Genomic DNA, 19707 nt, shown 5'->3' on the forward strand with positions numbered 1-19707 from the left:
CTCTCTCTCTCTCTCTCTCCCTCGCCTCTCTCTCTCTCTCTCTCTCCAACCCATATCTCTCTCTGTTCTTCTCTCTGTCTGTCTGTCTGTCTGTCTGTCTGTCTGTCTGTCTCTCTCTCTCTCTCTCTCTCTCTCTCTCTCTCTCTCTCTCTCTCTCTCTCTCTCTCTCTCTCTCTCTCTCTCTGTCTCTCTCAACCCCTATCTCTCCTGTTTCTCTCTCTGTCTCTCCTGTCTGTCTGTCTGTCTGTCTGTCTCTCTCCCTCTCTCTGTCTCTCTCTCTCTCTCTCTCTCTCTCTCTCTCTCTCTCTCTCTCTCTCTCTCTCTCTATCCAACCCATATCTCTCTCTGTTTTCTCTCTGTCTGTCTGTCTGTCTGTCTGTCTGTCTCTCTCTCTCTCTCTCTCTCTCTCTCTCTCTCTCTCTCTCTCTCTCTCTCTCTCTCTCTCTCTCTCTCTCTCTCTCTCTCTCTCTCTCATACTCTCTTATTCTCGATTACTGAGGTGTACAAATGTGAGAATACCTTAATCTGTATTGTGAATTTATTTTCTCATCTTTAACAATGCATCAACAGCATCTTTGATGAAACTTATTAAATTGCTCGTTAATTTATGTTCATTTGTTATTGGCAATTTTACGGTAATGAAGTCGGAAATGTAGGAACCCACTGTTATTCGGATGATTCAAGGAAATTATTGCGGAGACCGGCACACTTGTATTTGCACTGTTACTGCTACTGGTATCATTTTCCATACAGCGACAGCACACACAAACGTATGGTTTGGTTTCCAACAGTTTTTAACAGGAATACCAATATGAATTCAATAGTAATATTTCTAGTAACAGTTATTCACTGCTCTTCAGCTTTGATGGGTAAGTTTATTTGATTGTCTATCTGTCTGTCTGTCTGTATGTCTGTCCGTCCGTCCGTCTGTCTGTCTGTCTGCCTGCCTGCCTGTCTGTCTGTTTTATCTTTTAAATTTGATATTTTATCTATTTCATTCCGCACCAACCGATGGATAACGATTGACTCCGTTTCTCCTAAACTTCGAACTGCCCTGAAAAATTAATGTTAACGAATTAATGTAATTAATTTGTTTGTTTTTATTTAGTTAATATTTTGATTGACTCGCTCTTTCTGGTGACAGTTGCCTATAGTTCTTCTCACATGGAACGCCTTTTTTCATAATATGGAATATACTTAGTTAAGTTAAGTGAAGTTATTTATTTCTGAACCGAGTATTTTTTCCAAAATTGCACACAAAAATAGTATTTTGTTATTTACAAAACACTTTTACTGTTTTTCTTATGTCAAACCAAACTGAAATTATTTACAAAAAAAATATCTTTATAGGAGGATGGGCCATAGCTAGCGGGGGGGGGGGGGGGGGGAGCAAGGGGGCAGTTTCCCCCCAGAAACAGAATATCGGGAAAGCATTATAGAAACTTAAAGAAAATTCTCTTCTTAACCGTTTAAGGAGTTTTAGACTATTAACTACTCAGTTGCCCCCCCCCCCCCAACAAAAAATCCTAGCTACGGCCCTGAATATGTAATGGATATTCGTGTTACTTGGAATATGATAGTTATCGGGGTTTTTTTTAAGTTGTTCCCTTTCCCTAGAAAACTCCAACATTGACCCATATGGAAGATATCTTGTTACTCTTTCAAAACTGATGTCTAAAAACTGTTTTACTCTTAATCCCAAAACATACTGGAGTTAGGTCTGGGTCTTGGTCACAAAAACACCTAGCCCGTTCGAGAGCTTGATCTAGCTCCATCCAGTGAACCACGACTGGTATATCAAAGGCCGTGGTATGTGCTATCATGTCTGTGGGATGGTGCATATAAAAGATCCCTTGTTACAAATGGAAAAATGTAGCAGGTTTCCTCTCTAAGACTATGTGTCGAAATTACCAAAATATTTGACATCCATTAGCCGATTATTAATAAATCGATGTGCTCTAGTGGTGTCGTTAAACAAAACAAATTTAACTTGTTCGAGATCTTGACAGTTATGATCGCTCTCAAATTTTATCTCGTCACAGGCGTCATAAAGTGCGGACTATTTTAACAAACACAAAGTTTATTTTGTTTAACAACACCACTAGAGCACATTGATTTATTAATCATCGGCTGCTATTGGATGTCAAACATTTGGTAATTTGGACATATAGTCTTAGAGAGGAAACCCGCCATATTTTTCCATTAGTAGCAAGGGAACTTTTATATGCACCATCCCATAGAAAAGACAGCACATACCACGGTCTTTGATATTGTTACAAGTCAGACTCACCAGACGCCAGACCCATGTCAGCTTCTGTCAGTGTTGGGCATGACTTTGGTCAGACATTTACAAAACGTTTACTAATGTTAGATACTTAAAGGGACATTCCTGAGTTTGCTGCAATTTTAAAGATGTTATCGATTAACAGACACTTTTTAACGATTGTAATTACATATCAAATACATTTTCTGCATAAAATATTAGTGGCTGTATATTAAACGTGTTTCTGACCGTTCTAATATTTGTACTAGGTTAAATTTCATTTTATTTCCTAAAACTAACATTTTCGTACGTCGTACGAAGTTATTTGAAGACAAAATCCACTTTGGGCTTCTTACAAATATTGAGATGACCAGAAACACATTGAATATACAGACAGTGATATTCTAAACAAGAAAATATATTTAATATGTAAGTTTAATCGTAGACACATTTTATTAGTCGGAAACATCTTACAATGCAGCAAACTCAGGAATGTTCCTTTAATAACTGCTTATTAAAAAATATCCGAAAGGTGTTATTTTTAGCTCGGTGTTTTGTTTTTGTGTTGTTTTGTTTTGTTTTGTCTAATATTCCTGTTCATTTTCACAAATATACATATAATAAAAAAAATTATAATAATATTCAAAAATCTATTGATAAATGTTTTATTGTAAAATCTGTTGTAATATATAATTCAAAACTATGTTATAATATTAATATTGAAACAATTATACGAACTTAAGCACGGAAATACCGGCCATTATATCTTGTTCTGTGCTGTTCTGTCTTTGGGACGTTACATATAACTTGGAAGGTGGTGGTGCGGGGCGTTGGGGCCATGTGTGGGGTGTGGGTGCACACCATAATGTCTGTTGCAATCCCACCCCACCCCTTTCTCCCAATATAAAGTCCTGTCTACGCTAGTGTTATAAAATATACCAAGTAAAAAAAACCCGTCTTATTTGTAACTACTGCAATTACTTTAAACCCTTGCTGCTATAGGAAAAAGAGTAGCCCATGAAGTGGCGATAGCGGGTTTCCTTTATTGATATCTGTGTGGTCCCTAACCATATGTCCGACGCCATATAACCGTAAATATAAAATATATCGAGTGCGTCGTAAAATAAAATATATCCTTTCTTGTAGTTCAAAGGGACAGACCCTAGTTTCAGCCCATGGAAAATTAACACTAAGTTTAGTTAAAGGGACAGATCCTAGTTTCAGCCCATGGAAAATTAACACTAAGTTTAGTTAATCTACAAACTTGTAACACATTTGGTTACAGTTACAACTGAGTGAAACATAAGTCTGTGATTTTGAAATGGTGAAATACCCTCTAAAACTAAATTGAAACTTGACTCCATAACTATTACCTCTCAGACGCACGTGCGTTTTTAAAAATATGAGAAATGCATTTTGTGATATTAAAAACACAAGAATGACCAAAAAGACTTCGAATATACGGAAATGGATAATCTAAACAACGAAATGTAAGTAAAGTATGATTTCAGTTATTAGAAACGGCTCTAATAGTAAAACATATGTCTTAGTATTTAAAAACCAGGGTATGTCCCTTTAAAAGTGAGCTAGTCAATGACGTCACAGTACGCATTTTGTATTGACAAGCTCCTGTTACGTATACTGACAAATAATACATCAATCAATTCCAGTGTCTTGTTTCACTGTGAAAGTCACGAGTTTTCGTTTATTTAAGCACATTTATCAATTTACTAAAATCTTTTGTCTTAGTACATATCACCTGCTGCTAATCACAGCGTATCTCCGCTTATACTAGTAAACATACAGACTACTTTTCCAGCAATGATGTTGGGGTCATGACAGTGTAGTCCCCCCCCCCCCCCCCCACCCCACCCAATATATGATGCCCCCACCAGATATAAAATCCGTGGACGCCACTGATATAACATAACGATATTAGCACCAAATAAAATAATATATAACGCAACATATTCTGGACTAAATCTCTTTTCATGGTGCGCTGTTAATTTATGTATATATATATATATTTAGTGATATATATTAATTGTAAAATTACCCCTCCCTTTATTAGGTTTATTAGAACCCGGTCTTACCGTCTAAATTTTGTAATTGTCCCCATCATCCTACTACCCCCCGCCCCACCCCACCCCCCCCCCCCCCCCCCCCCCCCCCCCCCCCCCCCCCCCCCCCCCCCCCCCCCCCCCCCCCCCCCACCTTCCCGCCATGGAATCGCGGCCTGGCGAAGTCATAACCCAAATCCATGGTGGGCGTGCCTGAACCGTAAGGATATTGGGCACGTTAATACAGTTCCCCTCCCTTACCATAACGATATATTCTGTCTTCTCTCATACTAGTTAAACTATAGAGCACGTGTCCAGCACAGCGTGCTTATAGCTTTGATAAACGGACGGAACACTAATCGCATCGCACCATCAATATCAAATAATGTCACAGTGGACGTCACCGTGGCAACTGGTTATCGGTGATTGAGACCCGGATGCAGATCTGTCATCCTTGGATTACACAACACTCAAGATGACTAAGTATGCGTGTTCCTTCTAAGATACTTTCCGCAATTTAGTATCCTTTGTTAAAGTTTGGCTCATTTAACGACGCCACTAGTGCACGTTGATTGATTAATCATCGGTTAAACATAATGGATGTCAAACATTTGGTCATTGCGATATGTACTTTTCCGAGGAAGCCGCTCCACATTTTTCATTAGCGGTATATCCTTTCCTATTTAGCTAACAACAAAGACAATTGCGGGACGTTATGAGCAGGAAACTTCATTTGCATATGGCGATGTACAGTATTGTAGTAAAGGGCACGCAAGAAGTGAAACAAATAAACTAGAAATAACAAAACTATTTATAAATAAATAAATAATAAAAACAATAAAATAATAATAATTAAAAAAACATTTTTTAAAAACTCAACATACAAAACAGAACAAAACAAAACACAAAACAAAACAGAACAAAACAAAACACAAAAAAACAAAACAAAACAAAACAAAACAAAACACAAAACAAAACAAAACAAAACAAAAAAAAAAAAACAAAACAAAACAAAACAGAGCAAAGCAAAGCAAAGCAAAACAAAAAACAAAACCAAACCAAAACAAAACAAAACAAAACAAAAACTAACAAAACAAACAAACAAAACAAACAAAACAAAAACAATGAGCAAATTATGAACAAAAATTAATTCAGTAAATAGATAGCTATAATGGGTGTAAAGTTTTCACAAGACAATAATTTTAATAGAAAAATATAATGGGACTTAAACTAAATAATTTTAAATAAATTCAATAACACTAAATATTTGTATTTATTGTTGTTCAATGTATCTGTCTGTGTGTTTGTATGTGTGTGTGTGTGTGTGTGTGTGTGTGTGTGTGTGTGTGTGTGTGTGCATGTGCGTGTGGGTGTGGGTGTGTGTGTGTGTGTGTGTGTGTGTGTGTGTGTGTGTGTTTGTGTGTGTGTGAAAATTTTGCAACAATCCTGACGAGATGGGTGAGGGTAGCGCAGTCTATTTCCCATTTCCCCTTTTACTGCGAGTCTGCAAAAAAAGCTTTAAAGGGATATTCCCGAGTTTGCTGCATTGTAAGATGTTTCCGAGTAATAAAATATTTCTACGATTAAACTTACATATTAAATATATTTTCTTGTTTAGAATATCAGTGTCTGTATATTTAATGTGTTTCTGGTCGTCTTAATATTTGTAAGAAGCCCAAACTGGATTCTGTTTTCAAATAATTTGGTACGTACGAATTTTTTTATTTTAGGAAATAAAATGAAATTTAACCTAGTACAAATATTAGAACGATCACAAACACGTTTAATATACAGTCACTAATATATTATGTAGAAAAATATATTTTATATGTAATTACAATCGTTAAAAAGTCTCTGTTAGTCGATAACATCTTAAAAATTGCAGCAAACTCAGGAATGTCCCTTTAACATTTCGTGTGTGTGTGTGTGTGTGTGTGTGTGTGTGCATATGTCTGGTTGTGTGTGCGTGTGTGTCTGTATGTGTGTGTGTGTGCGCGCATGTGTGTGTGTGTGCGTGTGTTTGCGTGTGTGTGTGTGTGTGTGTTTGTATGTGTCTGTGTGCGTGCGTATGTGTGGGTGTGGGTGTGGGGGTGGGTGTGTGTGTGGACATTTTGCAACAATCCTGACGATATGGGGGTGGGTGGGGGGGGGGTAGCGCACAGTCCATTTCCCATTTCCCCGATTACTGCGTGTCTGCAACAATGTGGCTTTAAAATTTCGTGAGGGTTTTTTTCCCCTCAAGAATTCTGCTTTGAACATTTATCTTCACCAAACAGTGAGGCGTGATGACAAATGATTCTTCCTCGCGGCTGAATGACTAAACAACAGAAAACAATGCCTGTTTTCAAAGTGGGAACCAGGGGTGCGTCATCAAATTCAAACCACATGGCCAACATCTTTAAAGAAAAGGAACTTCATAATGCATGACGATGATACGACATGTAAAGTTAGATTAACCGGCAGATTTTTAAGAGGAACTCACTCAGTGGATGACTCAAGACCGTTATGCTTGAATCTTTATATATATATAGATAGATAGATAGATAGATAGATAAATAAAAAAATTTTTTTTTAAATCTGTACTTAAAGCAAATGGTGACACCGACAACACAGCAATGCCAACTGACGCCGCAAACCCGCACTGCCTCTTATGGCCATTTTTATTCGGAACGAACATATTATCGACAAGTGTGCTTTATCGTAATAATCTTATAAACTGCCGCTAAACGACAATCGGAAATTGGTATAATTTCACTAATGGCCGTGACAAATATTGACTGATGTTGAAATGATTAATTGCGGTTCCTGCTGTTGTCACGTACGATGACGTAGATTAGTGCTCGACTGTTTGTACAGCGTTATTGCTGCTCACGTCGGCGATGTCGTAAACAAATAAATACATTGTAAGCGCATAACTGAAACTAAACTAATTTGTCATTTGTAGCGTTCATTAGTTTCAGCCATCGGTCTACAGGCTGGTAGGTACTGGGTTCGGATCCCAGTCGAGGCATGGGATTTTTAATCCAGATACCGACTCCAAACCCTGAGTGAGTGCTCCGCAAGGCTCAATGGGTAGGTGTAAACCACTTGCACCGACCAGTGATCCATAACTGGTTCAACAAAGGCCATGGTTTGTGCTATCTTGCCTGTGGGAAGCGCAAATAAAAGATCCCTTGCTGCTAATCGGAAAGAGTAGCCCATGTAGTGGCGACAGCGGGTTTCCTCTCCAAAACTGAGTGGTCCTTAACCATATGTCTGACGCCATATAACCGTAAATAAAATGTGTTGAGTGCGTCGTTAAATAAAACATTTTTTTTTCATTTCTTTCATTATTTTCATGGTCATTAATTTTCGTTTTGGTATCCACTTAAAGTTCAGAACTGTATGTGGCCTAACTTTATTGGACTGGCATCACATAAGATATTCTGGGACCAATTTTACAAAACATCGTAAACGTAATTTTACATGTTAACGGCGCAGCCCCTAGTTTCAACCCGTAAAAATGAACACCAATTTTGGTTAAGTTACAAACCTGTAACACATTTGCATAACGTTACAAGAGAGTGAAACAAGAGTCTGTGACGTTGAAACGGTGAAATGTCGTTAAAAATAGACTAAAACTCGACTCCGTAACTGTTATTTCTCAGACGCACGTGCGTTTTTAAAAAATATGAAAACTGCATTTTGTGGTATTAGAAACAGCAGGATGACTAGAAACACTTTGGATATACGGAAATGGATAATCTAAATAAAAAAAAATATAAGTAATTTTTTATTTCAGTGATCATAAACGGCTCTAATAGTGAAAAATATGCCTTAGTATTTAAACACTAGCGTATGTCCCTTTAACGTAAATCTACGACTATACCATAATTCGTGATACTGCTAACAATACAACTAATCTAGTTTGAAGTATAAATATTTAATTGTGTTTCGTCGTTACAACGCTTAGTCTTCTGTCAATTGTCTGCAGGAAACAGATGCCAAACACATGTAAACGCATACATGTCAGGTATAATAATTAGTTGCAAACGTAAACGTACGATAGTTTTGTGAAATTGGTTTCTAAAATGGCACTTTTTTCAGATTCTGTTTTCGCGACATCTGCCACGTTCAATGAGTCAGGTTAAGATTACTTTTCCGACGTATTAAATATTTATCACTAACCACTAGCCTATATTCTGGACACCCAAAGCGTGCTTGAACCTTAATTGCATGTAAGTTCGAAAATTAAATAAATATTATGAACTACAAAGACAATTTTTTTTTAAAGTTCTGCTGTATCAAAGTCAAACTTAAAGTTTGTTTTGTTTAACGACACCACTAGAGCACATTGATTTATTAATCATCGGCTATTGGATGTCAAACATTTGGTGATTCTAATATATTCTTAGAGAGGAAACCCGCTACATTTTTCCATTAGTAGAAAGGGATATTTTATATGCACCGTCCCATAAATAGGATAGCACATGTCACGGCCTTTGATACACACCAGTCGTGGTGCACTGGAGGGAACCGACGGGAATCGATCCTAGACTGACCACACATCATGCGAGCACTTTACCGCTGGACTGCGTACGCGAACACCTGGTATTGTTAGTTGTGACAGTGACTCATGAGTGCATGACATCACAGCTCTATTTATATATTTCAATGAGCTCTGTCCTACGATATTTTTGGTTTAGTAACTAGTACTGGGAGTGGCAATCCTCTTTGTAACGGTCAAAAGGATGAATTGTTCAGTAAAGGATCTCGTGGATAGTGGCAGTTCTCTTTGTGATGGTCAAAAGGATGAGTTGTCCAGTAAAGGATCTCGTGGATAGCGGCAGTCCTCTTTGTGACGGTCAAAAGGATGAATTGTTCAATAAAGGATCTCGCGGGGAGTGACTGTCCTCTTTGTAACGGTCAAAGGGATGAATTGTTCAGTAAAGGATCTCGTGGATAGTGGCAGTTCTCTTTGTGATGGTCAAAAGGATGAATTGTTCAATAAAGGATCTCGTGGGGAGTGACTGTCTTCTTTGTGACGGTCAAAAGGATGAATTGTTCAGTAAAGGATCTCGTGGATAGTGGCAGTCCTCTTTGTGACGGTCAAAAGGATGAATTGTCCAGTTCTCAACTTATTTTCGTGATTAGATCCAGTTACGGTTCAAGCACTTTTATTCAGAAAAGGATCCCGTGAAGAGTGGCTGTCCTCCTATAAACGAAGTACTAGATCAAGATTAATGAAATGATGCACTAGTTTGCCAAATGCCCATTCTACTCGGCAAATGTGCAGAAATACGGTTTTGCTTACGAATAACGGTTTTGTCGTTCAGTCAAATTAAAATAACAGAAATGTAAAAGTATAAATAATAATATAAAAGTTACACATTAAAAAAAACCCCCACTATTACACCCCCTCCCCCACCTACCCCCACTCACATTAAATAAACACACCTTTTTCTATTTAGAAATCTATAACAAGAAACGAGATATAGAGGATATTTTATGGTTTTTGTCAAATATGTTTTATATCTCATCGAGTTTTCAGACTTCACTCGATGAGATATAAATCATATTTGACAAACAAACAAAAAAACATGAAATTTTATATTTATTATATAACTTTTTGGCAATTTACCTTTATGTTTAAAATGCCAGCATCAGAATAGTTCCGGCTTTCTTACAGCTAAGATAACACTTTCTGCAGTGACGATAACACATTTTAGAGTGAACTAGTGAATTTTCACTCTAAAATGTATTATCGTCACTGAGTGACTGATAACACTTTTATTTCACTGATATTTTAAGATATTACACTAAATATTATATAATAAATTTGTTTAACGACACCTCGGCATTTATTTTAAACTGCGGCTATTCAGAATCTGACATATTTTGACACATGGTTTGGAGAATGAGCAAGGAAAACGTCTGCTGCCAAAAAAGCAACAAGGGATATTTTATGTACTTTCTCATAGAGAACAAAGCATATAATACGGCTTTTGTCGTACCAGTCATCGTCACTGGTTAGGATAGAAAAGGTCCGCTGTAGGCGATCGATGCCATCACCCATGGAACTGCAGGCGAGCGTTCTATCACTGGACTAGATAGCACCTCCTCTATAACAATATCGGATTTGTTCGTAATTCAAATGGCAAAAAATAAACAAACCTAAGTGATATTAATACTCAACATTTTCTTTTCTATTCTGTTGATCTGTTCTGTTATGTTCTGTTATATTATATTACATTCAGTTCTATTCTATTTAAATATTTGTTTTCATTTATTCATTTATACATTTGTGTGTTTGTTTATTTATTTTATTTAATTTAATTTAAATAATATTTATTTGTCTGTGTGTGTGCGTGTGTGTGTGTGCGCGCGTGTGTCTATATATATATATATATATATATATATATATATATATATATATATATTGTATGTATGTATGTATGTATGTATGTATGTATGTATGTATGTATGTATGTATGTATGTAAGTATGTGTGTGTGTGTATGTATGTATGTATATGTATATGTATATGTATATGTATATGTATATGTATATGTATTTATGTATTTATTTCTATATTTATTTATTTTAATTAATTAATTAATTAATTAAAATATATCCAATCATTAATGTATTTGAAGTGAGACACCCGCCGAGTATCAGTAAACCACGGTTCGGTCAGATTCGCTATGTGATACCATTCGCGTCGGAGAATACCGTGTTGAAGTGCTCGGATCACGTCGGAATTCCCAGTCCCAGGTGAGTTTTCATCACTCGGAACTCCTCGGCCGATGTCGCCCGCCCACGGATGCAGAGGTCGGCGACAGTCGTATTAAGCCTGGTTTCCATACACTCTGTGAGACATCACTGACGAACACAGACCAAGACCGTCTGCGACGATTCGCTTGATTAATATATTTTATGGAAACCAGGCTTTAATATTGGTATCGATCGATCCTAAAACACAACAACAACTATAATAACAACAATAAACAAACAAATGAAGACTAAGTTTAGTTAATCTACAAACATGCAACATATCTGGATACGGTTATCACAGATAAGCTAAAGTATGTGTTGTTTAAAGAGACATACCCTAGTTTTTAAACACTAAAGCATATTTTTTACTATTAGAGCCATTTTTGATGAAAACTGAAATCAGACATTATTTAGATTTTATTGATTAAATTATCCATTTTCGTACATTCGAAGTGTTTTTGGTCATCCTGGTGTTTTTAATATCACAAAATGCATTTCTCATATTTTTAAAAACGCACGTTTAGTCCGTTTTCAGAGGGTATTTCACCATTTTAAAGTCAGAGACTCATGTTTTACGCTATTGTAACTTTATCCAAATGTGTTTCAGGTTTGTAGATTAACTAAACTTAGTGTTAATTTTCACGGGTTGAAACAAGGGTCTGTCCCTTTAAATGAGGGACACACCGTCTAAAAATAACTAGAGCTTGTATCGAAAACCATTACCTCTCAGATGAACGTGTATTTTTAGAATTACGAAAAATGCATTTCAGCTCATTATAAAAACCGGAATAACCAGAACCAATTCAGGACAGTTCAGGTATACGACAATGATTTTTCCAAATAATAAAATATAAATACTTCTAACTTTAAATCCTTTGGACATTTGATTTGCGATGCAAGCAAACCCCTAAAAGAAAAACAATCGTCACCATTACTACAAAACGTCATATATTAAATACCGAGAGATACGTCTTTAGTGGAGATGTTTCGAAAGGAATATTCATAACTTAGATTTCCCATTCGGAACATATCGGCCAATTACGGATATTCGTGCCAAAGATGTATGAAGGGAGATAAGACTCATTTCATACTTCTGAACTAGAGGTCTGCGTTACACACAGCTCGTTACCAACCATTTGTAATGAGCTAATCAGCTGAGATATCCCAAATGTTGCGGAGAAACTATATATAATACTTTTTAAATAGCTAGAAAGCGAGCGAGAGCGAGAGAGAGAGAGAGAGAGAGAGAGAGAGAGAGAGAGAGAGAGAGAGAGAGAGAGAGAGAGAGAGAGAGAGAGAGAGAGAGTAAGACGGAGGTAAAGCACCACTTGAACCCAGAGAATGAATTACAAGATCATGAATTCAAGAGAGAGAGAGAGAGAGAGAGAGAGAGAGAGAGAGAGAGAGAGAGAGAGAGAGAGAGAGAGAGAGAGAGAGAGAGAGAGAAGGGACAGACAGATGGATGGATAGATGGATATAAAAACAGAAGTGTTTTATTTTTAAAGGTACACATGGAAGCGGAATGGAGTGACGCTGAAGGGCGATAACATCACGCAGGTGGACGAACTGACCGGGGATTTGACGATCGTGAGCTTCTCGTCCCGCGAGGATGGGGACTACCAGTGCTGGGCACAGAACCTGTGGGGCACGTCGCTCTCCCACGTTATCAGGCTTATAGCTGCCAGTAAGGGCAACATCACACGATGCGAGTGTCTCGTACGAGAATAGCCATGGGAATATATAACCGATTGCATAGCAACCAACGAAATCATAAGGTTTGTGTTGTCAATCGGCTATTCGCGTGGCTATTCTCGTACTAAACACTCGTATCGTGTGACGTAGCCTTAAGAAAGAAAGAAATGTTTTATTTAACGACGCACTCAACACATTTTATTTACGGTTATATGGCGTCAAACATATGGTTAAGGACTACACAGATAATGAGAGTGAAAACCCGCTGTCGCCACTTTTCGATTAGCAGCAAGGGATATTTTATATGCACCATCCCACAGACAGGGTAGTACATACCACGGCCTTTGATATACCAGTCGCGGTGCACTGGAACGAGAAATAGCCCAATGGGCCCACCAACGGGGTTCGATCCCAGAACGACCGCGCATCGAGCGAGTCGCCTTAAGAATAGCGAAACACCGGCCTCAAACCAAGATTAAACCATTTGCTTTAAAGCTGGTAGGTGCTAAGCTGGCATCCCGGTATCTACTCTAAATTAAATTGAAGGGCGAATCTAAGGACGGGGACCAATGGCCCTGTCTAGAAACATTTTTGTTTTTTAATACAACATCCATAACAAATAGTTTATTGAACTGTTGTAACGAGTTTGGGGGATGAGGGGGGGGGGGGGGGAATGTGGGGATTATTCGACGTTTTTAAACGTTCACCCCAGCACAAGTAAACTCTGTTGCAGAGGGCTTTCACATACGAAATTATTAGATTCATTCAGAATTGAATTTACATTGCATTGATATAAATATATTATTAATTTTCATCATCCTCGTGATAAGTCTTAAACGGGGATTCGACACCGTGGCCTTTGGCGTTGTACACCTTTGGTTGTTAGAACGCTGCTTCTATACCACTAGACCCTGTAATCATAGTCTGGCCCACGAAAGGAAAATAATCGATTATAATATTGGAATCGCACGATTTGTGTCATTAAATTGTAAGTAATCTTTTAAGAAAAGTTTACGACAGTATAAATGATCTGGATCATGATAGGAAAATAATCGAATACCTTATTGGAATCGCACGATTTTTGTTATTAAATTGTATGTAATTTTTAAACAAGATTTTACGACAGTATAAATGTGCTCACCATCATTTTAAATTTGGGATTAGAAAACGTTACTGGTTCTGGAAATAAACTGAAATTGTTTGCCACTTTTAATTTCGGACTGATATCAGGGTTCTTTCAATTTGTGGAATTTTTAAATCAGGTATGTTTACAGGGAGTACTGGAAATTATTTTGGTTACCTTTGGATCTATAGTCCTTCCCACAGAGAACGCATTTTTTCCTACCATGAAATTTACTACAAGTTACTTATTTCTGAGCCGATTGATTTGTAAATTGCACACACAGATAGTAATTTTTTGTAATTTACAAAACACTTTTAGTTTTGGTCTTACGTCAAACCAAACTGAAATTATTTACAGAAAACAATTTTATAGAATTATGGGACGTACTATAGCTCAGTGGGTAGAACGCTCGCCTGGGGTGCTTGGTCGTAGGTTCGAACCTCCTCGATGGACCCATTCTCTGATTGGATTCTCCCCGTCTTAACCAGTACCTCACGGCTGCTATAACAAAGACCGTGGCATGTGCAGCCCTGCCCGCGGGAAAGGGCACATAAAAGACCCCTTGCTGCTAATAAAAAGAAAGAAAGAAAGAAATGTTTTATTTAACGACGCACTCAATACATTTTATTTACGGTTATATGGCGTCAGACATATGGTTAAGGATCACACAGATTTTGAGAGGAAACCCGCTGTCGCCACTACATGGGCTACTCTTTCCGATTAGCAGCAAGGGATCTTTTATTTGCGCTTCCCACAGGCAGGATAGCACAAGCCATGGCCTTTGTTGAACCAGTTATGGATCACTGGTCGGTGCAAGTGGTTTACACCTACCCATTGAGCCTTGCGGAGCACTCACTCAGGGTTTGGAGTCGGTATCTGGATTAAAAATCCCATGCCTCGACTGGGATCCGAACCCAGTACCTACCAGCCTGTAGACCGATGGCCTAACCACGACGCCACCGAGGCCGGTTGCTGCTAATAAAAACATGTAGCAGGATTTCTCTAAGAATATAAATATTATATGTCAGAATTACCAAATGTTTGACATCCAATAGTCGATGATTCATTAATCATTGTGGGGGCGGGACGCAGCTCAGTGGTAAAGCGTTCGCCTGATGCGCGGTCAGTCTGGGATCGATCCACATCGGTGGCCCATTGGCCCATTATCGTTCCATCCAGTGCACCATGACTGGTATATCAAAGGCCGTGGTATGTACTACCCTGTCTGTGGGATGGTGCATAAAAAGATCCCTTACTACTAGTGGAAAAAATTTAGCGGCTTTCCTCTGTGAGACTGTATGTCAAAATGACCAAATGTTTGAAATCCAATAGCAGATGATTAATAAATCGATGTGGTCTAGTAGTGTCGTTAAACAAAACAAACTTTATAAGAGATCCCTTGCTGCTAATGAAAACATATTGCGGGCTTTCTCTAAGACTATGTCAGAATTACCAAATGTTTGACATTCAATAGCCGATGATAATAAATCTGGTGAGGTCATCCAACAAGACAAATTTAACCTTTCACACCTTGCATTGCATTTTAATAAATCTGGTGAGGTCATCCAACAAAACAAATTTAACCTTTCGCACCTTGAATTGCATTTTAAGGAATGGTCTCGTTCAATGACACGTCGTCGGTTAAAGCTACGGGCAGAGAAGGAGAAAGTTTTACCCTGCCTTGTTTCAACCCACCAGAACAGTCACCGCCAGGGACTTTCCAGTGGTACTCGATAGACACCAAAACAGGTCGCACGTCACAGGTTTACGAGGACGAGCGAATTGCAATCGATACCAAAGGTAAATTATATTATTGTCTCGGCCTACCCAGGCTTTTTTGACGGTACATTGTTCACTTTAGCTCCTGATTGCCATTAATCTATAGTAGAAGATCACATATATTTATGAATCTTCATCTGAGATTTATGCATGCCAGCCCCTGACATCCTAAATGCCCACATATGGTTTAACAATAAAGAATGATACAAGTATTTTTAGTCTCAAGGAAATTACAAAAAGAGTATGTAAAGAGGACTAATTTTACATATTTTTCGTTAAAATGTTTGTGTTATTTTTAACTTAATGTGCCCAAATTTGACAATGTTCACACCCATTCAAACCACTCCAAAGCGGGAGTTGGCGGACATCACAGATATATTTAAAGGTTTAGATCTTTATTTATTTTTTTACAACATCAGCTTGTTTAAAAATTATCCAAATTGATCGCGCCCCACTTTTGACGCAGGGAAAAACGCGGTGTATGAATACCAAGCATCATTACAGCTAAACCGTTTGCACTGCTGGTGAAAACAATTGTCATTTTAAAAAATAACTCCTTGCCTATCATCAAGCTTAAGAATTTACTTCCTATTCTAAATACTTAGTAATTAGCCTTCAAACATGGATCTGTGCAAAACCAACAAGTTTAATGACAAACTGAACCTGAAACACAGAGCTAAACTTAGTTAAACGTGAACTTAAATGAAATAATTTATGAAAGAGTTATAGTTACAGTGAAACCCCTCTAAACCGGACACCTTCGAGACCAAGTAAAATGTCCGGTTTTAAGAGGTATCAGTTTTAGAGAGGTTAATTTCAGGAATGATATTTTAAAAAGGACCGTAAAAAAACGTCCGGTTTGGGGGGAATTCCGGTTTTTAGAGGGTCTGGTTACTGTATATTTATAAGTACATTTAACGGTCAGCTTCATTTCATTTTATTTCATTTCAACTTATTTTCGTGCTTATATCCAATTAAGATTCAAGCACGCTGTCCTGGGTACACACCTCACAGCTATCTGGGCTGTCTGTCCAGGACAGTGGGTTAGTTTTTAGTGGTTGGTGGTTAGTGAGAAAGAAGAGAGTGGTGTGTTCTTACACCTGTCTATTGAGTCGTTAAAACTCGCTCTGGGCGGGAGCCGGTAACGGGCTGCGAACCCAGTATCTACCAGCCTTATGTCCCATGACACCACCGAGGCCAGTGAACTCTTTTGAAGAGAACTGCCATTCGTTATTTTTGATAGCACATACTTGTTTACACATGTACGTGTGTTAACAATTTCTAGACAAACGACTAGCTGCTCCTAGGTGATGACCAGGTCACCAATGCCATGCATCGGATGAAAAAAACAGCACGATCAAAATCGATTACACTGTGACGTATAGGTAACGTGACAATCATTTGTCTGTGACGCGTAAGTTAGCTACAAGTGCAAAGGCTGTAAATAACTTTTAGTCGAAAAAGATGTTAAAATTTCCTTAAAATCTGTTTTTTTGATATGAAAGAAATAGAATAATACATTCGTGTCCGTTAGATACCATTTTTCTTACAACTCGTTGTTTAAAAACGTATCAAACTCGCTTTCGCTCGTTAGATACATTTTAAAACAACTCGTTATAAGATAAATGGTATCTAACGGCTACTCATGTAATATTATCTAGTTCTTGTTTAAAATACCAGTATCTGTATGTTCAGTGTATTTAATTTAATTTGCGGTCATGTACTAATGTTTTTAGCAGTCATTTTTTACTTCGTATTATACATATACATGTCTATATTTTTTGGTACGAATGAAGTTATTGGAAGGTACAATCTGGTTTGGGCTGCTATAAACATTACGACAACAAACACATTGTATATAGAGATACTGACAATTCTAAATAATAAAGTGTACATAATATGTAATTTAGTCATCAAAACGGTTTTGTTAGTCGTACACATCTTACAATGGAAGGCCACTGAGAACACGCCCTTTAAAATATCATACTAAATAGAGATTCTTGTTTAGAATATCAGTGTCTGTATATCCCATGTGTTTCTGACAGTCCTAATATTTGTAAGTAGTCAAAACTGGATTTGATCTCTCAATAATCCCGTACGTATGAACACAAATAATAATATTATGGAAAAAAAAGTTTGCTCTCGTATTAACATTGACATTTTGTACAGAAAAATATATTGAACGAGATGTAACCCGTGCTAAACAGGGAAAGTTTAGATGAGGTTTGGTGACCGTACATTGGACTTTCCCACAACATAACATGACCGCCGTGTTCATAGCCAGCCCTAGTTAGTCGATGCTATATACACGGCGTTCGTTTATATAGCCACTTCTATATTAAGTAAGAAATATGTCGACCGACATTACAGTTGTATTAAAGGAATTCATCTTTGGACGCAATATTTAACACGATGTGCACACTGTGCGGTAGTTAACTGTACCTGAAGGTAAAAAAAAGATCTTTACAAAATGCGGCATCGTGTAAGTACAAAGAAGGCTGTCGACAGTACAGATCAGCAGAGAAGAGGTCAGAATGATGGAAAACTGTTACAACGGTTTGGCGTATGATATTATAGATATGGAATCGTAGTGGTTAAGAAGTATTTCTAGTCGACAATGACAGGTGAAGTATTTCTAGTCGACAATGACAGGTGCATTATGCAGGTGCTATAGGTCCAGGTTTCATCGCATGGATGACAGTGCACGTCGAGTGCAAAGAGGCTTGCGTTACGCAGCATCGGGTAAATACTAAGATGGTTGTCGGCAGTGCAGACCAAACGAGAAGCGATAAGAACGATACTTTTAAATGTCCTTACGTATTATATTATTGATTGTCAGTTGTTATTATTAAGGCGATTTTATGATATAATTGTAATATATTTGCAAACAGATGAACATGTATCTCAAATTGTTTCTTTTTCAGTTCGAAATTTTACAGTTATATTCAGACTTCATGTAATATTTACTTACAGGTAACCTTCACTTTGTATATCTGAAACAAACCGACGGCCATAGCGACAAACAGTACGCATGCGCGGTTTACAGTAAGTTTAGCGAAGTGGTGTATCTTGGGAGTAAAACCCAGCTGACAGTTAAAGAAAAAACAGGTACTCTTTTAATTGTTCTTTTTTCACTAATAGATCCGGGGTTTTTGTTGTTGTTGTTGTCGTTTTTGTTTTGTTTGGGTTTTTTTTTTTTGGGGGGGGGGGAGGTTTGTTGGGGTTTTGGGGGTTTTGTTTTGTTTTGGGGTTGTCGGGGTTGTTGGGTGTTTTTTTTTGGGGGGGTGGGGGGTTGGGGGGTTGTTGTTGTAGGGTTTGTTTGTGGGGGGGGGGGGTTTGGGGGGGGGGGTTTCTTTTTATACCTGAAATCAGGCACTACATGTATTTATATTTTATTGTTTAGATTATCCATTTCCATACATCCGAGTATTTCTGGTCATTCTGGTATCTTAAGAGATCCTGAAATACATTTTACATAATATATTTCCATAAATCTAAAAACACACGAACCTTTGAGAAGTAACAGTTATGGAGACGAGCTTTAGTCTATTTTCACTTTATTGTAGTTTCATACAGATGTTTTACAGGTTTTAGATTAACCAAACTCAGTGTCCATTTTTATGTGTTAAAACTAGGATCTGAAACTTTAAAGACGCAGACCCAAGTTTCAACTCGTAACCATGGACACTAAATTTATAATTAAAGGGACATACCCTAGATTTTAAACACTAAGGCATATTTTTTACTATTAGAGCAGTTTTTGATAAATGAAATCATACTTTACTTAGATTTTATTGTTTATATTATCCATTTCCGTACATTCGAAGTGTTTTTGGTGATCCTGGTGTTTTTAATATCACAAAATGCATTTCTCATATTTTTAAAAACGCACGTGCGTCTGAGAAGTAACAGTTATGGAATAGAGTTTTAGTCGAGTTTTAGAGGGCATTTCGCCATTTCAAAGTCACAAACTCATGTTTCACTCAATTGTAACTTTATCCAAATGTGTTACAGGTTTGTAGATTAACTAATCTTAGT

General features: G+C 37.6%; 1 protein-coding gene across 1 annotated transcript in view; it reads left to right on the forward strand.

Moving 5' to 3' along the window:
- The first annotated feature begins 748 nt into the window (after positions 1-748).
- The window catches only part of LOC121378126 (neural cell adhesion molecule L1-like), a 42195-nt gene continuing 23236 nt past the window's right edge, over positions 749-19707 (forward strand). The window contains exons 1-5 of the mRNA XM_041506225.1: positions 749-869; positions 10958-11075; positions 12581-12759; positions 15502-15690; positions 18643-18777. Coding sequence (XP_041362159.1) covers positions 773-869; positions 10958-11075; positions 12581-12759; positions 15502-15690; positions 18643-18777 — 718 coding nt within the window. The 5' untranslated portion in view covers positions 749-772. The remainder of the gene's footprint in view (positions 870-10957; positions 11076-12580; positions 12760-15501; positions 15691-18642; positions 18778-19707) is intronic.

The sequence above is a fragment of the Gigantopelta aegis genome, chromosome 7 (assembly GCF_016097555.1).
Source record: "Gigantopelta aegis isolate Gae_Host chromosome 7, Gae_host_genome, whole genome shotgun sequence".
NCBI lineage: Eukaryota > Metazoa > Mollusca > Gastropoda > Neomphalida > Peltospiridae > Gigantopelta > Gigantopelta aegis.